Source organism: Cyanistes caeruleus, chromosome 17, assembly GCF_971803275.1.
Source record: "Cyanistes caeruleus chromosome 17, bCyaCae1.hap1.1, whole genome shotgun sequence".
In the NCBI taxonomy this organism is placed as follows: Eukaryota; Metazoa; Chordata; class Aves; order Passeriformes; family Paridae; genus Cyanistes; species Cyanistes caeruleus.
Window position 1 is genome coordinate 10007400 of NC_141717.1, and position 22693 is coordinate 10030092.

General features: G+C 37.7%; 1 protein-coding gene across 3 annotated transcripts in view; it reads left to right on the forward strand.

The window, feature by feature from the left end:
• LMTK2 (lemur tail kinase 2) overlaps positions 1–22693 on the forward strand; it is a 107824-nt gene that overhangs the window by 83339 nt on the left and 1792 nt on the right. For all 3 annotated transcript variants that reach the window (XM_086854785.1, XM_086854784.1, XM_086854783.1), the window contains 10 exons: positions 466–584; positions 1297–1384; positions 8079–8212; positions 11217–11301; positions 11923–12044; positions 13498–13647; positions 13900–16804; positions 18324–18459; positions 18872–19120; positions 20252–20377. In XM_086854785.1, coding sequence (XP_086710911.1) covers positions 8139–8212; positions 11217–11301; positions 11923–12044; positions 13498–13647; positions 13900–16804; positions 18324–18459; positions 18872–19120; positions 20252–20280 — 3750 coding nt within the window. In that variant the 5' untranslated portion in view covers positions 466–584; positions 1297–1384; positions 8079–8138 and the 3' untranslated portion in view covers positions 20281–20377. The remainder of the gene's footprint in view (positions 1–465; positions 585–1296; positions 1385–8078; positions 8213–11216; positions 11302–11922; positions 12045–13497; positions 13648–13899; positions 16805–18323; positions 18460–18871; positions 19121–20251; positions 20378–22693) is intronic.

Genomic DNA, 22693 nt, shown 5'->3' on the forward strand with positions numbered 1-22693 from the left:
AGGCTTATTCTCAGCTGACTAGGCCTCTGTATTTACTTTAAAATGGTTCTTAAAAAGAAAAAGGCGTAGAAAAAATTTAGTTGAAATTAGATATTTTCTTGCATGTCTTTTTTAGCTGTATTCATAGCACTAATCTGTGCTTTTAAAATTTATTTGTAGATTCTTACTAGAGACTAGTTAGACATTTCACTTCCGTGGATTTTATTTAATACACTCCTGTTTTTACCAATTCTTTCTGGGAAAAAAATTAGCTCAATAAGTGATCTTCACTAGAAAACATGTTTTTTGAAAGCTGACATGTAGATCAGTTGTCAAGATTTAAGTATGTGTATTTATCAAAGCACTGTTTGTGTTTGTAAAAAAGCCAGAAAATCTTTCCTGCAACATGTTTTTAGCTCTTGTTTTTCTTTGCAGGGAGAATACAAATGTTTTCCCCTCTGATTAAAGACACTGTCTCTCTTTCAGGTTCTCCTTGGAGAGATCTACACAGGCACTAGTGTAGCAAGGGTAATAGTGAAGGAGTTAAAGGCAAGTGCAGGTCCCAAGGAGCAGGAACAATTCTTAAGAAATGGAGAACCATATTAGTAAGTAATGTTTCACAGCTTCATTCTGCTTCAGATAAATTATGGATATTGCTCAGTGTTATTGTCTCTGCTTGCCCTCCCATATAACTGTCATGTTTGTTTTTAAAATGTGAAATACACTCAACCCAAAGTGAGCAAAAGTTGTGTTCACATAACTTAGTGTGCTTTTACCTTGCACGGATGTGCTGTAAAAGGTTGGTCAGTGAAGAGCTTTCTTGGTTCTTTCTAACATGCTGGTTATATTTGCATTTATGCTTAGGTTGTTGGCATTTGTCAGAAGAAATATCATGCCTTCTGCTGCATTGGCACAAGTGGTTTTGGAGCAATTTAGGAAAAGTAACTGATCTGGCTGAGAACTAACCTGGCTAAAAAAAGGTTTATCTCTTAGCCAGCTCTGTACCCTGGTGTAGTTCATGAGTTGCATGCTTTTATTTTTGGTACGAGGGGTCGTGGGAGGATGGGTGTGACTCTCATGTGGCAATTCTGGTTTTTTTGGGTTTGAGATCCTCTGAGTTTTGGTGGCTGTCAGTGATACACTTCAGCAGTACAAAAGGAGATACAAAGGTACAAATGGAGTCTGTGGCTTTGGTACTTGCACCTTCTGTTCTTGCCACCCCCCTCCATTGTTACATGTTGAAACTTCAGGTAGGGGTTTAAGTGTGTTGCATTCTACTGTGATCTTCTGGGCTTTAACTGTATTTTTTCACTCCAGCATTCTTCAGCATCCAAATGTTCTCCAGTGTATTGGGCAATGTGTTGAAGCCATTCCTTATCTCCTAGTTTTTGAGTTCTGTGACTTGGTAAGTGCATTTAGGAGATGCTGCAGTTGTTTTTCCACTGGTGTATATTGTGTGTGGTATATTTACTGTCCTTTGCTCATGAAATGATTCTTCTGCTTTCTGGGAAGTTTTTTGATTAACTAGAATTCTAGAAGGCTTTTGTTTGTTTATTTTTTTAGAGGAACCACAATTACCATTTTTTGTTTGTACTCTTTTCAGTTCGTGTATGTTCTAAGTGCATTTGGAGTGTTCTGAAGAGGCAATTACCAGTTCCTTGATAATGGAATTACCAGTCTCTTTCAGTCTGCCTTCAGCAGGGAGCTTGGAGGGCAGAGGGTGTCATAGCAGGGAGCTTTTTATCACAGTCCAGTATCATATGCACACACCAATCACATCCAAAATATTTGCTGTCTGCAATCTTAATGTGCTTTGATTACCATTTATGTGAAAATGTTAATTGAGGAAAATGCAAGAATTTTTTTCCTTCTGCCTTCTCTCCCACCTCCAGAGTGCCCAAATTCTACCCATGCTGTGCTGCTTTGTGTTAAAATGCAATGGTGTGCACACTTCTGATATCAGTGACATGTATTCTAATAGCTAGAATTTTCAGTTTCAGTCTTCATTGTCTTCCTCTTCCTTTCTCTTATGGTACTCTTCTTTTCCCTACATTTGTATCCTTTTATTTCCTTTCTCATGCCGTTTCTACCCCCCCAGGCAACCACCTTGTGCTTCCTGGGCACCAGAAGAAAAGCTAGGAATGAACTGAAGGGTGTTCCTACTGCTTTCAGTGCCACATGGTCCCTGGAGTGGGAGGGACAGTACGCCTTGCTCAGACACTGCATTCCTTGGAATGTTCCTGAATGTTGTGAGGAAGGGGGGCATGTACAGAGCCTTTGAACTGTGCCCAGTGTGCAGAACCATGAGAGACAAAAATTTGGATCCATGGTCTGGAAAGATGTAATTATTTTATTGTAGCATAACACAGTACTAAAACCAAACAAACCCCAAAGTCCAAGTGGCTGTCTAAACATTGGCTCAGTAACTGCTTTTAAGGTTTGTTGTGTAGATGTCACCCAAAGCAGAGTTCCTTGGGAAATGTCAAGACAGAAATGAAGTCAGAAGTGCATGGATGTTACAAAGAAATAATTATTTCAGAAATAGGATAGTTTGCATTTATAAAATTCAGCAAGATCTTTTTTACTAGTTTCACTACTGCAGAATTTTCCTTTAAACTCAGGTGCAAAAATCTGCTTCTAGTTGCCTCAGGCAATTTAAATTAGTTGCACCAACATGAGTTTTTGGAGAAATATCAGTTAATCTGTGACCTTAAATAACTATATTTTTCCTTGCTGCTCTTTTGCTGAAATGTGTTAGCTGTGGTAAATTAATGAGGCAGAAGTGCTGATAAAATCCTTCTTTCCCAAATGAAGAAATGCCTGAATTTTTAAAGTGACCGATCAAAGTGAAATGTTCTGGGTTTGCTAACAATTAAAAACTCGGTGCCTAATGTTAGCAGATAGGGTTTTTCATAGTTTTTAATGCAGAAATAGAATACTACTTAGTGATTTTTAAACCTGCTATTCAAATTTGATTTTCTTTAAAAGGATCCTGGAAAGAGAGTTGCATTTTATAGATTCTATCAGATATCCAATCATAATTGCTGCCAGGTAGTCAAATAGTTATGTGATTTAATCCAACTTTAAATTTGAAGATGGAGTAGCTTTTAAAGATTGCCCTACTTTAGTTATATAGGAAAAAGTAATATCCTTGTTTGATGCCTGATTATTTATGCCAGAAGTTGTCATGATCCTACAGAGTAATCTGGAAAGGATTTTACTTAAGGGGATGAAATAGATTTTCACTTTTAACTGGCGGCAGTAAGCTTGACAGTTAAAGTGGTAGTTTTACAAATTTGAGTGTAGTTAGGTAATTTCTTTGGAATGGAAAATAAATGTCTGTGCTCATAATTCTATTCCAAGTGAACTAAAACTTGGTTTTAGGAAATTATGTATTACAGTCAGTTAAACGTAACCTTCATATTAAAGTCTGGCTCATTTCAAGAGTTCTTGCTTGGTAGAACTGAGTATCTCCTAGACATGATGATATTTTTTTCTTTGTGCACACAAACACTCAAGGGCTGGCCAGAGAGGACAATGTTCCCTTTGCAGCTTAGTGCAGAGACTGGGCCAAGCAGCTCAGTATTCCTGTACATCACTAATTCTTGTTGTAGTCCAGGACCTGGAGTGGGAGGTTGCAATGTTGGAGTAAGCACAGAGAAGAGACAGGAAGGAATGTGAAGAAAGCTTGATGGAATAGGAGATGTGGCTAAATAGGGTTTTTTAGTAAAAAGGTTTTTAGGTAATGTCAGGAAGTTTTTTTATCACTGCGGTTGGAATGGCAGTTATTTGGATATTTTAGACTTCTAGTAATTGATCTCAAAGCTCCTTTTGTACTTCTTTCCCCCTAAAATTGGATGAATTTGGTACATAGAGGTGCTTCCAAAACACACGGGAGTGATTCTTCAGCAGAAAAAGCATAAGGGCAGGTGGAACTTAAGTGATTGATTAAAGAGTTCAGTGTCTGTGGTGACTGTTGTTCAAATGGGAAGGATGAGGAACATGGTCCTGTTCAGCTGCCAGTGGTTTAATGTTGAGCTAAAGCTCTTTCCCTTATGTTGTGGTGGTGTCTATGTATATCCAGCAAAGTGAACTTGTTTTAATCAGTTGTACTTGTGTGTTTAAGAATTCAATAGTTCTGAAAAAACATGGCAAGAAGACAAGCTGTGTTGGATAGGAAGTTTTAATATCTTCAGGTGACAAGTTCTTTTGAGGCTCACGTGGCAGTGTTGACCTTGTTTAGCAAATTTGGCCTGCTGAGTAACAAAGAATGTGGCTATTCTGCTGACCAACAGTGTGGAGAGTACAGAGGTTGTTTAATTCACACTCCTTCAAACTCATAGCCTATCACAGCGTGTCCTCCTTTTGCTACTTCTCTTGCTCAGATTTGCAGCCTTTTTAGGGCCATTTGACCTTGTCTTGGCTGCTTAGGCGGCCCTGTTGGATTATCAGTTCCCAGGCTCCTTGGCATTGAAAGGTCTCGATCAGAGGCACTGGAAACTGTAGTGCAGAGAAACCAGAGCTGTCAGGGTGGCAATGCTGAATGTCAGGCAGGCTGGCTTACTTGTTTTCTTGGCCACAGAAACTCCTGGTATATTCCTGTTACACAAGATTGCTGGTTGCATGTGCAAGAACTGTTTTGCCTAACATTTAGTCTACTTTATAATGTAATCCAAGTTTCTCTGTATCCCTTGCTTTGCAGAGCTGGGAGGGAACCAGGAGAAGTCAGATGCACATAAGTGATTTAAGTTAAATTGTATGCCTTGCCTGTGTTAAAGTAATTTAGAAAATAGTAAATATAAGAAGAAATGCTCAGAAAGGTTTCACAGCCCCTTTCCCTATATTAGTTACATTGTATGTTGGTGCAGTCTGCTATGAATAGTTAACTGTTCACTGTTAAACATTGCAAAATGATGCCAGGTTAAAAATAGTGGTAGCTGTCTTATTAACTTTAATATATTACTCAGCCCTGTGTGTGGCCAGCATTTTGTCAGCACAGCAAATCCTCTAATGGATTGACATAATTTATGAGTAAAAGGAAAGTTATTCAAATGTGGAAGTTGTATGTATATTGTGAGTTTGATTTGCCTATCAAATTCTTACAGAAATTCTTCAAGTCTTGCAATTCCCTGTGCAGATGAGATCATCAGGATGCAGTATTTGCCTGGAATGCTCTGTAGCTTACTTTAGGGATGTTGCTGGTAGGGGAAAGTGTCTGCTTGCAGTGATTGGTTCTTTTTTTAATTACTGCCACTTGAAAGCATGTTCTAATTGAAAAAGAATTTTTGCAATGAAAACTTCATAATCAAAGAGTTCAGTGCATCTATTTAATCATGGTCAATATGGATATGAGCCAAAGAGCAGATTTATCAGTGGTGTCTGGTTTAACAAAAAAGGGGAGGATTTGTCAGTTTATGACAACTTGGTAGAATGTGTTCAGTAGAGGTAATTTGGTAACTGCTTCACGTTTTTAAAACCATCATCAGCTTTAAATCAGTGCCTTCTGGTTAACAAGTCATGTCAGCCATTTGGGTTTTCAGAATTTGCACAAACATAAAGCTGACAAAGAGTAAGTACTGACTGTAAGTGTGCCACCAGCTTCTGGCTGATACAGAGAAAAAGTATATTAAAACTTACAAAAATGTCTGAACTGAGAAGGGTGGGAAGAAAGGCAGAATTTAGTTCTTCATGGAATCCCAGGAGAGGAGGGAAAAGGCAGAGTAGCAGAGGAGGTTGGAGATAAAGTAGAACCTTCCTCAAGCATGATTATTGAGCTTCTTATATTTAGATGTTTCTGCAGTGAATTTTGCAGAACTGCATTTATTCAGATATATATAACCTTTGATATTTACTGTGTTAAAAAGTCTGTCAATAAAGGGCCATTTTGTGGCTCTCAAAATAGTGCAGGGAGAATGTTGCTGTGTTGCTACTGTCTGCTTTTAGGCAGAGAAGCATCATAGGATAATTCAGGCTCGCAAGGAGCTCAGGAGGTCTCCAGCCTCCTGCTCAAAGCAGTACCATCCTGAGGTCAGACTGGATTTCTCAGGACTTTGTTCAGCTGAATTCTGAAAACATCCGGGGATGGAAACTGTGTTCTTTCTGGGAAGCTTGCACTTCTCTTCTTGTCCTTATGTGAAAAACAGTTTTGCTTACACTCAGTCTGAACTGCCCATGTTTCAGCTCATGTCTGTTCTCTCTCATCCTCCATCCATGCTCCACGTGGAGGAGCCTGGCTTAGTCTTTAATAACTTACACTGGATAGTCATTATGCTGAAGTCTCTTTTTCCAGGCTGAATGAGCCCGTTCCCTCAGCCTCTCCTCATGGTGAACCCCTGACTGTTGTGGTGGCTCTTTCCTGGACTTGCTCCAGTTTGTCTTGTTCTGGGACAGCCAGTTCTGAGCACAGGATCAATGTGGTCTGACAAGTGCTGAGAAGGTGGTGAGAGCTGCCCTGGCCCTGTTTGTGCAGCCCAGGAGCTGCTCCCAGTCTGCTGCCAGGGCACGCAGGGTTCATGTGGAGCTTGCTGCCCCCCAGGATCCCCAGGCCCCTTCCTGCAGGGCTGCCCAGCTGGCCATTGCTCACTTTGTGCTGTTGCAAGGGATTTTTTCCTTCCCAGTTGTGAGAGTTTACATTTCTCTTGCTGGAAGTTCATAAGGTCGCTGTTGAAGCATTCTTCAGCTTGTCCAGCGTCTTCTGAAGGGCAGCTTGGCACCTGAGTGTGACCATTGGTTCACCCCAGTTTGGTACAAGCAATGTCCTTTTAAAGCAATCACAAAAGTATCTATTTTATTTTTTTAACCTTGATTGTAGCCTTAACTAGACCAGAATGGGAGCATAGAACCAGTATGTTTCAAGGTGCTGGATTTAATAAAAGTTAGTTTTCCTACAAAAATATGTGCCTACATGAATAATCTACTAAATAAAGGATGTTACACAGCACTGCTGTTACTAATGCATTTAAAAATTAAAAAGTAATTCCCGGGTGTATTTCAGGCATCCTAGGAACATAATCCACCTGGGACAAGCCCTAAGCAAGCAGTTGCTGTTTAAATGAATGACAGTTTTAGAGTTTGACTTTATTCAGACTCTTGCTGCCACCTACAGTCAGTTCAGCTGGGTGTTCCGGGCTCGTATTCCTTGGACTCTGCCATTTGGAACCTGCATGACAAACACTGCTCCTTTCCTAATTGTTTGGAACTCTGCTCTGGCAAGAGCTTCCTGGCCCAGGTTTTGGGAAGACAACGGACATAGACAGAGCCCAGTGTGTTATGTTGGTGAAACAAGTTGTGATATATGTTATGCAGTCTCAATACAGAAATGTTTTTAAAATAATTTGCTAACCTTTCAGCAAGTCTGTATTTCAAATAACAGAAATGTAGGACTGCTGGGTTAAAAGTCAAACTGTGAGAAAACAAACAACAATGGCACGAGAAACTTATTGTTTTCCCTTGCTTGGATCCTCTTACTACATAAGTCTTCCTTTTCCTGAATTTTTGGACAGTATTCAATTATTTTCCTCTATTTCAAAGCTGTTCTTTTTTTAGTAATTTATGGAGTGTTTCTATGGGCTCATTAATTGCATGTCTATTGCTCAGCATTGCCTGGGTTCAGTAAAACTGCTGCCATCATCAGAATTCTGACTGAAATGGGCTGTATTAGCATGCTTTTCATATAGAAAACTCTGGTTAGCTGGCAATGTCTGAAAATCTCTTCTCTAGTCTCTCCCTTCCAGCCCCTTACAAATTCCAGACAGACAGCTTTGCTGATTTGGAGCACTTGAAAACTGATGTCATTTAAAAGCAGAGGCTCATCAAACTCTGGTTTTTTTTAATGGAAGTTATTAATGCATGACAGATTTTATGTGACAGTTTGATCTAGGACGTTAATTACTAAAAGATTAGATTAAAAAGGACAATATCATATGCCTTAGATAACTTATATATGATCCTTTATGGAGCCTGGAAACTTGAGGAGCTTTATTTTATTGAGCATAAATGTGGTAAATAAGTAATGTGGTCAGTTGGATCTTTATTAAAAATAATTTTTTCAGATTCAACCAACATATAAGGGTAATAAATATCTTCAACTTCTTTTACAGGGTGACCTGAAAACTTATATCTGCAATGAGCAGGAGCACATTAAAGGAGAGTCTCAGATAATGCTGCTCCAGAGAATGGCGTGTGAGATCGCCGCTGGCCTCGCTGTAATGCACAAGCACAACTTCGTGCACAGGTAGGCTCCTGAGAAATGCCAGTCAGTCAAGATACACTCTGAAATTCATCATATTTTCATTAAAATCCAGGGGTATTGATGACTGTTTCCACAAACATGTGAAATAGCCTGAGGCATGAAGGTGTGATGCTAATGAAGGTGCTAATTGAGCTGCAATGGTGTGGTGTTCCAGCTCCACCTGCCTGAAAGCTGATCACCTGCTCTTTGGGTTTGCAGTCCATAGAGCACAAGCTGCTGCCAAACCGGTCCACGTGTAGTTGTTTGATTAATTCTTGGCCAAGTCAAACTAATTTTGTTTGTTTATTTTGGAGGGAGGGATGTTAAAATTCAGTTAGAATGAATCTTACCTGTTTTGGATTGCTATTAGATTATAGAAATTTAGAATGTATCTTTGGTTATGTTACCTGTGTTATTAAAAATGGAAAAAAAAACCCTTTCTAAAGCAGTAAGGAGGAAGACGAGTTTAGAAAGAAAACCTGACTGGAAGGGGTATTGTCTCACTGAATTGTTTTTCATGTAACCTTTAAATCTTCACTAAAGGAGGTAGTCAGATTTCAAAGTAATCATGCTAGGAGAAGAATCTTGTTCCCATCGGGGGAAATGCTAGATTTATTTTTAATTAATATAATTATTTTTAATTAAAGTTCACATAGTCGATACTGAAAGAGTGGCAGTAGTTGCAAAAGGCTGGGAAAATTTATTCATGAGACAAGTTGCCCAGAAAAATACAAATTTTTTTTTTGCTTTAAATGTAAAGGTGTTAAGGAACTGGAAGCCAACAACCTTTAAGATGACTAAAGTATTAGAGTACTTGTTCTCCAAATGTGGCTTACCTGGTGAAACCAGGTCTTGTACTACAAGACAATTACTTTGTTCTCTGCTGTAGAACCAGCACTTGCATCACTCTTTCAGCAAGTCAGGAGCTTGTGTTGGAGCTCATCTTTCTGCTTAGGGAAGGCAGAGACCTTGTGTTTAGGGAGAAACAAACTCTCACACCTAAGGCTTAAAAGGTGCAGGTTTAAAACAGCAGCAAAACCCCAAAGCTTGGACTCAGCTGGTGGCTCTTCTTTTAACCCATTTAACAATTTCAAGTGACTTGAAGGTAATACCAGTTTTACCTGTCTAGTAGAGGGATCAGCTTATCGTCTTGCAGCAGCATGGCTCTATAGGTATTAAATTTAACAGTACATTTTCAGTGAAATACAGATAAACTTGGTAAATAATTAATCTGTGGATCTGGAAGATTCTCATTATAATGTTTACTTCTAGCAACACTATCCTGATGCTGTCAGAGTCAGTGGTAAAGCTCCAGCATCAGTGATTTTGTTGTTAGTGGTAAATTCAAGCAGCCAACAATTTTTCTTTTCCAGGATATTTATTTAAATAGTATAAAAGAATTTGGCAAGCTCTGGGGCATATTTGAAGGTTATAGATGTGTTTCTGACCTGTGTAGTTCAATGACTTTGGAAAGGAAATCATCATCTTTCTTCGTAGCAGACAAGCTGTGGCTTTCAGGCCATTTTAACTTCAGAGACTTTTTTTTAAGCCAACAGAAGCAAAGGTAGAGTTCTTCCAGGGCACTTAATTGCCTGGTCCCCTCTGTGAAACTGAGAAGTGAAATATTTGAGCAATTAGTCTGCTGAGCTCTTTGCTGTTGCAGCCACAATTCCAGCTTCATTAAACTTGCATAAATTTCTGAGTTTGCATGATGGGTTTTCTAAAATTGCTTCTTTGTATTCTTACAGCAGCACTGCTGCTTTGTGAGTTTTTGTGGTCTGGTTTTTGGTAGAAATTTGAAGCAAATTCTGTGTCTATTCAAAAGCTTTGTGATTTGTTTATTGGAGGACTTGTACAAAATAAATTACTTGTAATGTTGGTCTTTTTCAAAGGCTGTCTGTAGTTCTGGTCCATGTGTAATGTGTGGGTTTGTTATTTTAAGAGCTTAATTGTAGATGTAAGATGTTAGTGGCTGCTCAGTATCATCGTAAATTGTTATTATTTAAACCTAATCTGAATTGCGGATAGATTTTGCCTATGACAATTAACATGCAAGCCATGCAGTGATAGGTGTAAAGAGGGTTGACATCACTGTGAACAGCCCACGTAATCTCCATGAGAGGATTGTGAGCAGAATGAAATAACTGCATGTAAATGCTCTGTGTAGCTTGAATGCTTAAGAGTCTACACCACTGCTTTAGAGAAGTGACTGCAGCTTTCCAAAATGCAGAGTCTGCTTGGTTCTGTGGCTCTAAACTGATTCTACTTTGAAGCAGTGGGAGTGCCTGAGGGAAATCACAGCCCTTTTGCCACAAAACAAGTCTTGTCCAATAAGACCTCTCTAAGGAGAAACCCTATCAGTGTTGGTTTTTTCTGGTAGTGATGAGTGTTTGTATAGAACAGTAGTGGCTGCAGTGTTCCAGTGAGATATGTGAATCAATTGTTGGCATGTATAGGTTCTAAAACTTAACAAAAATGTAAGCAACAGGAAAACTGTCTTAATGTTTGGTTTAGATCACAATTGCACTTTAGAAATTGCTTACTCCAGTGCCTGGGTTTGCACTGCATATGAGTTGGTCTTTTGGAATGTGTTGACTAGTTTAATTTCCTCAGAAGAGGGTCAGGAAGGAGCTGCAGGAGCTCCAAGAGCACACCTTTCTTGTACCCAGCGTGCCTCAGCCTTCAGTAGGAATTAGATCTATGGGATCAGCCTACAGCCCATGCACAGAGTGTTGCTAAAGTGTATCTAGAGTTGATGCTGTATCCTTAGCACTGTTTTGTGTTACTGATCTACTCCTGTTACTTCCAGCTGTAATCTGTAACTCTGCATAAATACTTGATTTTTAGATTCTAAATTTTTTTAAAAATAGTTTTCTTTGTTTTTCATTTGATACTTCAAACTGTGACCTGACTATTCTAAAAATTGTCACTTCTGTTAACCCATTTGTCTGAGTTTGCTTTGAAGACCTCCTGGTTTGTCTCACTGCTTATTTGTTTGCATTTGCAGTGACTTGGCCTTACGGAATTGCTTCCTTACATCCGATTTAAATGTCAAAGTAGGAGATTATGGTATAGGATTCAGTAGGTATAAGGTAAGTTAATCTTGTCACAGACCACTTTTTTAAAGGATTCAGGGGCCAAGGTTACAAGCATGCTTGAAAGTTGTAAACTGATACTAGATTGTCCTTTATTGGAGTAATGAACTTTTGAAGTATTACTGGTAAATAACTGTAGCAAGTTCATGTACCAGAACAGGTACCTTTCTAGAGATTAGTTGTGTTTATGCTTCTGGAATCTTCTGCTAAATCCACCCTTTTTTGGTCCTATTTACAGTAGTCCTACAATATGAACAAACTAATTTTAATGAGTTTTAAGGACATATTTGAAAGAAAAGTTCAAATTTCTTAATGAAAATATTCAAAATACTAAAGTATATCAAGAAAGTGAAAAATTAAAGACATTAATTAAGCCATCTTGTAAGTACCAAACCTTAAACAAGGCATTCATGTTTCTGCTATGCAGTGACCAGTGAATGACTTTCCTCTACAGCATTATTCTCTTCTGTTTGGGGAAAATGGGATTAATTTTATTTCTAATTTTTTACATAAGCATCGCATAAAAATGTATTAAGGACTATCACTATCTGGAAGTTGATCCAATGTGTGTTCAGCCTTTTAACATTATTTTTTTCTTCATTTTGATCAATAATTTAGGAAGATTATATTGAGACAGATGAGAAGAAACTTGTTCCTCTACGATGGACTGCACCTGAGTTAGTAACAAGTTTTCAAGACAGACTGTTATCAGCAGAGCAAAATAAATACAGTAATATATGGTACGTAGAAGGCTTTAAAAAATTTCAATGAGGGATTTGTGAACATATTTTCAAATGTTAATGAAGGAATAAATAATATTTAAATTAGCCTGATGCATCAGATGTGCAATAGGTTAATTTCTGTAAACCTGCAACCATATCCTGCTTTGCAAAGATGCTTAGAAATCTGTTGAGAGAAAGTTAAGGAGTAAGCAAAAATGTTTAACAGAGTGATAGGTCTTTATATTAATGAAAATACTTTCAGATGTTTGTAAAAGAAAGAAATGGTAAAGTATTTTTCCAAGAATAGGTAGCTGTGAGTGACATAAGTTGATCCCACTAGAGCTTGATGAAGTTCAATTGGTAGAACAGTGGCATTTTAATTAAATACTGCGTTCTTGCTGCAGCATTTGAGAGCAGCAATTAACTGTGATGCTGCCAAAGAGCTGATAGACAATGTCTAGTGAACACTTGAAGATGAATGTTTTTGAAATTGCCAAGTTATACTTCAGTTCTCAAGCCCCAAGAAATTAGGATCATGGAAAATATGGATTAGACTATCATTTCTGAAAACATTGTAGTTAATTCCTGCTTTATATTCAAAGTATATTAAATAGTAAACTAGGCTTTGTTTGGTGTTTTAAAAGTAGTGTTGTAGAAAGCAAGTGGGGTATACAGAAATTATGTAAAAAAACTAATGTGCTTCCATCCTCCAAGGAGGCTTCCTCAGCTCATACTGTTCATCTGGACTACAAGCAGCCAGGGTCTTAAGGTTTCCAACTTGTATTTTAGTGCCTCTTATGCAGGCAGAGCTGCTTTGAACAGGTTTGAACTAATGATTCCAGACACCCTTTCCAATCTAAATTATTCTACGTGCAAAGTCAGTTACTTTGCATTTTGAGCATGGAAAGATTCCCCGAAGATTAACATTGACTGTAATCAGTGAAAATGCGATTAGTGTTGGATACAGTACAGATGCAGCACTGAGCAGAGGCAGCTTTTGACCACTGCAGCTTGACAATAAGGAATTCTATGAACTCTGGAACAAAGATGAGTTTTCTAGCAGTTTGACCTATAACTGCAATTTCTCATGAAAGCTTTTTCTCTTCTGTTGGACTAACTAGATTTTTTTAATCTCAATTCTGTATACCATAGTAAAAAATTAAAACAATATTTTATATTTTTAAATTGTTGAAAAGATAATATTTTGTTATATGTCGGGGTTTTCCTTAATCAAATAATTTGAGACCTTCTATATTTTGTTTGCTTCATTGTTGTTGCCTTCAAGCAACTTTATTCTTCAGGCTTTTAGTATTCTGTCAAAATGAATTAACAAGTTCTGAAGTTATTCTAGAGACAATGGGGAAGTTTCTTCTTTATTTCTACTTGCCAGTTATGCTTTGCATATCCTTTCATAGAAAAGCAACTCTAAAATAGTTCTGAGAATGCCCAGTCATATGCTGCTCTTTTGCAGGTCCCTGGGTGTGACGTTATGGGAGCTATTTGAGAATGGTGCTCGGCCTTATTCAGACTTCTCTGACAGGGAAGTCCTAACTCATGTCATCAAGGAGAAGCAGGTTAAACCCTTCAAGCCACGTCTGGAGCAGCCATACTCTGACAGATGGTAAACTTGAAATGTTTCTATTTATTCTTTAAGCTGCTGAAGAAGTTTTTCAAATGACTCAGTTCTCTTAAATACATTGAAATTGCTACACAGAAACTCAACAAACAAACCCTTGATAAATGGAGTAAAAGGACTTGCTAAAGATGGAGGTTCCTGCCGGTGATATTGGTACTCTCAGGCTTGTTAGGTATCCGAATTCTGTAAATTCCTTTAAAGTGTGAAGCCTATTGAAACATGTTTTTATTTGTATAGGTATGAAGTTCTGCAGTTCTGTTGGCTGCCTCCAGAAAAGAGACCAACGGCAGAAGAAGTGCACAGACTTTTAACTTACCTCCGCATGCAAAGCCAAAGGGACTCAGAGATTGATTTTGAACAGCAGTGGAATGCTCTGAAACCAAACACCTCAAATAGAGAAGCAAGTAATTCTGCGTTCCCAATCTTGGATCACTTCACAGGAGATAGACTTGGCCATGAGCTGGAGGAGGTTCTGACTGTGACTGAAACGAGCCATGGTCTGAGCTTTGAATATATCTGGGAGGCAGCTAAACACGATCACTTTGATGAATGTGGTCATGTGAATCCTGATGAAGCCATGACCTACACAAGTATTTTCTATCCAGTGGAGGTTTTTGAGAGGTCACTTTCAGAGCAAGGACCAGGAGCACAGGATGGAAGTGGTCAAGAAGCATCACTTGCTGTCCCTGGGGTGTTACCTGTGTTCGATGCACATAAACTTTCTGTTGGAAATGACTACTATATCCAGTTAGAGGAAAAAGGAAGTGGCTGCAGCATGAATTTTGATAACCAGTCAGTTGTATTAACAACAGAAGTTGATCATCAAGAAGCCGTACGAGAAAAAAGTTCTCATTTCACGGTTCTCAGGGATCTTGATGTTGAAGAATCTAGTACTGATGGGGACTTCTTCCACTACAATACAGATCCTAAAGAGGAATTTTTGCCTGCTACTAGTAGTCCAGAAAGTCCTTTCCAGAGTATATTTAATGACATTGATAGATCAGAAGAATTGACAAACAGAAAAATACTTGGGTTTGCTGATGATTCTCCTAAAGACTTTAAACCAGCTGTTTTGAACTCAAACACAGATGCTAAAAAGGCAGTAGGCTGTTCTGAGAAGGAGCATTCTAATCATGCTTCTGAAAATGAAACAGTTTCCTTATGTGAAAATATCTCTAACCAGTCGGACCAAGTAACTTTAGAAGAACTTTCTGATAACTTCTTATTTCTTCAAGAGAAAAACTTATTAACAGGGTTATTGCCTAACAAAACCAGCAGTGATTTTGGGCAAAACTCAGTTGATGTTCTAAAAAGTATATTAGAAACCTCAAAAAGAAACTCTGTAGAGCCTGACCCTGTGCTGGCTGAAAATGCACAGGTCTTTTCTTTAATACACAAAAGTCTTAGAACAGTGAAAGATGAAAATTTTAACCCAGTGACAATGAATAAAGATCCCATTTCCCAGTCTCAGACTCCTGTAGAGATGCAGGCATCCTCTAGTCCACCCACAGCACATAATTCATGTGATAACTGTGCAAATCTTCCTGTTTCAAAGGATGAGGGGGAATTTCTAAATGTAGAAGTGAATGAAGTCATGTCCTGTAACACCGATGTTCTCTGTCAAGAAGAGCTGTCTTATAATGCCAAAAATAATAATGTTGGAAATAGTCCATATTACAGTGTTTCTGTTGAAACGGATGAGTGTGATGGACAGATGAAACAGGGAATGCTTTTCAAGTCTGATGAAATAACTTTTAATAGAGAAAAATGTAGTGATCAGGAAGATAGGAAAAACTTGCAAGATAATTCTCCTGTATCAAAAAGAAATGAATGTTTATTGGATGAAATACAAAAAACATCAAATGATTTTGAGAACTGTAAGGATGTTCCAGAAGAGGTGACCTCAATTTCTGTTGCTGCTTCAGATTGTACAAGTCAGGATAGTCTTTTGGAAGATGGCCCATCTCCTATACAAACTGTAGAACAAGCCTTAGAGACACCCGATTCTTTGGATTCTTTAGATGTAAATGAAGTTTTAGAATCTTTACAGGCTCAAAGTCCTCAGAAACTTTTGCCACCAGATAAACCTGCAGACAGTGGCTATGAAACAGAAAACCTGGAATCTCCAGAATGGACTTCCCATGTCCCTGTTGAGGACGCTTCCAGTGTGGATACTGCTCTGTGTGTTGTGAGTGAGAACAGCGTCAGTGCTTTGCCTTCTAATCCAGTCATCATTGTGTCAGAAGCAGCAGCTTGTTTGGATGCAGTGAACAGCAATTTTGAAATAACCCCAGTGGTTTTTCTGAGTGGAAATCAAAACTCTTATAGAGATTCAGCTTATTTCTCTGATAATGATTCTGAACCAGATAAAAAGACTGAAGAGTCTGTTAATCTGTCCAGAGACACTGCATGTGTTGTTTCCTCCAACAGAGGAGAGAATCACACTGAAGAGGTTTGTGGTTTTGCAGAGAGACAGCAAATGTGTGATGTGAGGAGTTACCAGGAGGATGATAATCAAAACTCCAAACTGGAACTAAACCACAATTTAGCGATCCAAGAGATGGATGAAAGGATGCAGGGGTGTCCTGATGAGTGGGCTGAGGCAACTCTGACTTCCCTGGAAATAGTGATGGAAGGTAACCTGAGTGATGAAATAAATCTATCTGAGACTTCCCATAAAAGTGTCTCTTGCGTTGGCACTAACACTTCAGAACTCCTTTCACACAGAGACGTAAAGCCTGTGCACAACATGGCTTTAGATCTGAGTAACAGTGAGAAATCCTTCTATCACATGGAAGGACAAAAACTGAAAGAGCCAGATATTGAAGGAAAATACCTCGGCAAACTCAGCGTGTCTGGAATGCTTGATTTAGAAGATGGCGATGATGCAGATGAGGAAGATGAAAACAGTGATTCTGAGGATGACATGAGGACTTTTCATATGCATAGTCTGAGTTCTGACAGTGAAGATGAAACTGTTCATCAAGTACCTGAGATAGTTACTGAGAAAGATGATGGAAAAAATTTGAGAAGCTTGTTGAAACTTCCAAAACCTCTTAATGAAAGACAGCCTGAACTTCAGAAGGATGAGAAAAAGGCTGTAACATTCTTTGATGATGTGACAGTCTATTTGTTTGATCAGGTAACCTTCTTTTTAATTGCTAAGTAAAGTTTTTATTGGCTTGGTGTTTTTTTTTGGTTTTCTTTAAACAAGGAGTAATTGAATAAATTGCTTAATTTTAGGGAAAACCTTGTTACAAAAGTATCTTTGTTTTGGCAGGGTTACAGCCTGTTCATGATGTGGGTTATTTTTTCTTTCTATATTAAGGCTATATAAGAATATATATATGTAAAATAATAATAATATATATATAAAGGAAAAAGAACTTTGTGACTTGGGTAGGTGCAGATTTGTGCTGCTGGTAGAATAGCAGCACTAATCTGAAGTGAAGGACAGTTTTACTTTGGTTGCCAAATCCTGAATCTCCATTGCTGTTGGACCCTTGACTGCATGTGCTGAATGAAACATGGTTTTAATGATGTTTTTCTGCGGTTTATAAGACATATTTAATTTGAATATGCAAGACAGCATTGCTATGGACAAAATTTAATAATTTTATTTTGACAGAATGTTCTTGTAACTTTATAGAAGCAGCTTATCTGTTTAATGAGTTTGAAATCTTTAAGATGCTTTATAAAAAGAAGGGAGAAAGCAAAAAAAGACAATAGTTAAATGAAAAAAACCCGAAACTCAAACTGAAACCTAACTTAGTTAGCACTAAGGTAAATTTATCTAAGATCATAATCAAGGATGAGAACAGTATTTAAATGGTAACGCTAATTTTTATTAATCCTGTGGGATTCATGTTCAGTGACACAGTGATCTGCTTATAAAATTCAAGGTTACTTTTGTTTCCCTATCAGCTTTATCAATTTTTAACTTCTGTAACTGGATACAGAGGGGATTGTATTTTAGCATTGTCAACTAAACTAGTCCAGTGAGTTTAAAAGAACAGTCACTTTGTCAAACTTTGGAAATATTGCTTATGATGACGCACATAAATATTAGAGTTAACTGTGTTTTGGAATAGAAAACATAGGTGATTTATTTGTGTTTAGGCAGCCTGTAGAATAGTAATCCTTTTGTCAGAGGGGAAGGAAAAAATCAGCTGTGTTTAAACTGCTCTTAGTTGTTGAACTCTACTTTTTATTACAATATCTGATAATATGTTGGCTGCTTCTAATACCGGCTGTACAAAGTCTGTCTCCTTATCCTGAACATGATTAGGAGATTAAAAAAAATAAAATAAGGCTTTATTAAAGAGGGGAAAAAAAACCCTTCCCATGTTAAGCTGATATGGGAATGTTTTCAATTGGAAGGTATTTTAGCTTTGTTCCTAGAAATATGAAACCACTTCATATTGTAAATAATATTTAAATAGTCATTTCCTGCGTGCATTTGAGCATGATTTGATGCAGCTTTAGAAGTGCGTGCATGTGCTGATCTGTAACTCAAAGTCTTGTGGTGGTGTTGTAACAATTTACAGACCTTTTAATTCCACATTTGACTTGATGGCAGGATGGGGGAGTGTACTTGTGGGTGCTGGCATCTGGCTGGCATTGTGTGTAAAAACTTAAATAAGTGACTTTGTTTGCCTTAGGAAACACCAACGAAGGAGCTAGGAAGCCATGGGATAGATGTGAACGGGGAAGGTGCTGGCAGCTCTCCTGTTCCATCTTCCAGTCCTGGTTACTTAAACAGATTTGCAAATTCAGAAAGCTCAACAGATGAAGAAGGTACATGGAATATATTTATGCACAGCAGGGGCTGAGACTGTTTTATGCAGAGTCTTTTATGAGAAGTCATTAAACTGTATGTGATCTGTAAATTCACTGGACCATGTTGGCTTCAGTTTTGCTTCCTAAGCACACATTGCAGCTGGGCTCAGATTCCCTTGTTCCTGAGGAGCAAAGCTGGGATGTGGTACTGGTTGTTTATATATTGATGTGTCCAGGGTTGCCTGAGAGGCAGCCAAACTGGGTGACAAATCTGTGACTCCCTGGGCTAGAAACCCTGCCCAGGGCTACAGGGTTTGTCTGGGTTAATGCAATTTTCCAGTCTGCTTGTATGATTCTGGGTGACCTTACATGACATTACTGTAATGCTGCTTTTTTTTCTTCTTTCTCCTTTTTTATTTTCCTCCCCAAGGTGGGGGTTTTGAGTGGGATGATGACTTCTCTTCTCCAGAGCCATCCTTTATATCCAAGGCAGCTAATAGTCTCATTGGTTCCAAACCATCCCTTCAGCCATCAAAGTACTTCTCTCCACCTCCACCTTCCCGGACTCTTGATCAGAACTGGTCACATTCATCCCCTTATTCCAGATTCTCCATCTCTCCTGCAAACATGGCAAGCTTTTCTCTTACACATCTTACAGATTCAGATATAGAGCAAGGAGGTAAGTGTATAATAATAAATAATTAATAATAAAGTAATAATAATTATTTTAAAGATACAAATTAAAACGTTATGTAAAGATAAAAGTAACAGATACAAGTCTTGTTCTATTTAAATACCAAATGTAGAAGTACATTTTTAACACCATAAAAGTTTGTCTGGTCTTGTGTTTCAGTTAAGACATAGTTTTCCATGGAGATTATTTGTATCCAAGTTGGTGCAGAGTTGTGGTTGAATGACCTATGGAACGGTTACAGGACAGACTCTCAGTTTTTGTGTTAAAAACCCTAATGCTGTGTTTGTGTAACTGAAACTTCTGCAATCCTGAAGCAGTGCTGTTGCACCTGCGACACTATGGCATTTATTCTGGTTATTGCAGTGTCTTAAGTCAAAATTGCACAGGATGAGGATGCCAGGAACATAATGTTTCTGCTATTATTGTGTAAGCTTATTTTACAGTTTAGTTTCTTTTCATATTGCTTTTTAGACATTGCATTATTGACATTCTCTCAAGAATTGCAGCATGTTTTCTAGAACTGTGAATAGGATAGCTTTTGTTAGGAGAGCCAAACAATCCCTTCAGAGCAATATTGAGTACTAGTGATGTTTATTAATGAGCCTTCTTGTCAGTAACCAAAAGCTTTTTTAACCTTTGATACATTTTTGAGGGTTAAGAGAAGCAAAAATAAGCAAACTCGAATCAGTTTGGCATATTATTAATCTTGATAACACACTGCATTATTAAAAATAAATATTACTGATTGCAGAGCCTTGCAAATGGTCAATGTCTATAAATATGTAATCAGTGTTATATAGAGTTGTATTGTTCTTGTATTGTGCTTACTGATTAGATAATATTTGCTGCTTAGTAACTTAGAGATAAGAGAGAATATTTTGGAGATCCTATGTTGCCTTATGTGTCCTAAGAAGTGACATTGAACTGTGTGATTGAAGCAGATGTCTATGAATAAATGAACCAAATGTTTACAGTAGCTGAAAGCATAGGGAAAAATTAACTAAAACTTGGAAGGGCAAAACAGCAGAATGCCAAGTTCTAGCAAGAGTCTTGCAAAGAAGTGAGGGTTGTGCAGCAGAATCTTATTGTATCTTATTACCTTTCCTCTACTAATAGGAAGCAGTGAAGATGGAGAAAAAGATTAAATCAATTTAAACTTTCTCGGACTTCATACATAAAACACATAGACTTTGTGTTTGAACCTTCTTTATCTAAACTCTGGATCCTCCTGGAGTAACACAGGTAATCAAGAAGTACTGAGAAACGGAAGTAAACACTGAAAGCAATGATAAATCAGGACATTAATTTGAATGTGTATTTAACTTTGTAATGTATTTTTAAATCAGTGCAATTTTGCTTTTCATTGAAAGACGATTCTGCCGCTGTTTTCAAGTACTTGAAGTATTTTTCAGATAACTTAAACAAGTAAAGCAATTACACTACAGTCTGGTTTATGTATGAGATTGTATAATATTCTTTTTATATTTTTCCATGTAGTTCATTATCTATTTGAACATACACCTGTTGTAGAATTGTGTATAACTGTCCTGTGCAACAGGTGGCTGTGTTGATGGAACTGTATGAATGATAGTTGATCAGTAGTGAGCCATATTTATTCAAAAAGATATCACTACATATTACTTTGCTTATTACAATTGCACTATGGATTATTCTTCCTTTATTTCCTGATGATGTACAGAATCAAAATCTTAAATCTTTCAAGGAAAATGAGACAAGTTGAATTGGCCCAGTTACCCAGTTTAATTTGTCCTTTTTGTAGCCTTTGCTATGCACGGTACTTGTAAAACTTACATAACTTCTGAGTATTATGTTAGACTTGCTGAAATCTTATATTCAGTACCATTTCTAAAATGATAATGGTTATAGAATGGTTGTTAGTATTCATGTTTTATAGGAAACTGGAAAAGAATATATGATATACTCTGGAATTTTTAGATGAAAGAGATAATGTCTCTTAATTCCTAGATATGATCCTACTGACTGCTTAAACTGTATAGCATCTGACTATATCACAATTAAGGGCCTTCCAGTTTTTGCTACAATTTCTGCCTTGGAGAAAGAAGAGGAAAAATTGGCTGTACAAAACTCTGGAATTTATGAATCTTATAAAAAGACTAATTTCAATAGACTGGATTTGGGTACACTTGGCCCTTTGGTTGTACATTCTGTGAATTTTGAAGCTCACTCATCTGCCGACTGCAGATCGGGGCTCCATTTAGAGGCGTGTGGTAAACCTACCTCTCGGTTATGTTATGACAATTAAGATTTTGATTAATGGTTAATGCCCAGTTTTGCAGCCGTTATAGGGCCAGATCCATTTTAAGATGTATGCAGAGCTCCATGGCACATCGAGAAATGCATCCTGAGCAAAGGCTGCAGTACAATAGGTTTGCTCAGAAGCCTGTAGGGAAGGAAAGACAGTGTGGGGGCTTAACCTTCCTGTTCTACCATGCATTCAGCTGATTTAATCCTCTAAACTGCTCGGAGAAAGATACTCTTAATTATTACTCCAAAGTGAGTTGAGAAACAAATCTTTGACTTCTTGGAATGCCTTACGCAGTTCAGACCTGTAGGAAACACTGATAGGAATTGTTTACCTGGCTTTGTGTTTGTTTACGTGTACTAAAATACAAATGCACTGAAATGTGAAGTACTTTGTATTTTAGTGGCTGTTTTGGCAGGGCTTGAGATAATGGTGGTCCAAGTGCTCTGTGTCCAGATCCAGTCACCAGAGAATTTTCATCATATAAAGATGGGAGGACTAGATATTTTCAGATGTGTGGTTTCTTTTTTTTTTTTTTTTATACCTCTGTGTTAATTTTGATTTCTAAGTATGTTTTAAAAATGACAGGAATATGTTTATTGCTTTTTTTCCCAGCATTATTTAGCCCTTAAACCAGAATGGCTTCCATACTGATTAAAAGGGAATGATTTAGTTATCATGTTGTTTGAAGTTGCCAATGAATTGAGATACCTTTTTCTGATGAGGCACTCAGGTTCAGAGTTAGTGAGAACTGTTCTGCTCTTCAGTATGAAGTGAGGAACTGAATTTTCCTATGGACCTTTCCCAAAACATTATTTAGAAGGCAAAGTCAAGTAGTTTTTTAATACAGGCTTACAGTATATACTGTAGAGGGTTTAAGGAAGCTTTGTGCTACTGAAAATACTTTTAAATGTTGGTAATAGACCTTGTGCACAAACTATTGCTTAGAAATTCCATAATTCCAACATTGAACTCCTTGATACAGCTAGATTTAGGGTATCTCATCTGTCTTTAATTCTCAGCGTAGTAAGAATGAAACTCCATAATGGTCTGCAAAGAACATGTGGGCTTGTCTGCCTTGTGTGGTGAAAAACCTGTCAGACCTGGAGTTCAGCCTTAATTTTGAATAAATTGATTTAAAAAATAGTCTTGGATTAAATAAAATTATGCTTCAGAATGTTGTAATTTGGTTGTGCATTTTGTTTCTTGTAATTCTGGAAAATCAGATGTTTATCTTGCACATCAGGAATTTCCTTTGCTTGATGGAAATCTAA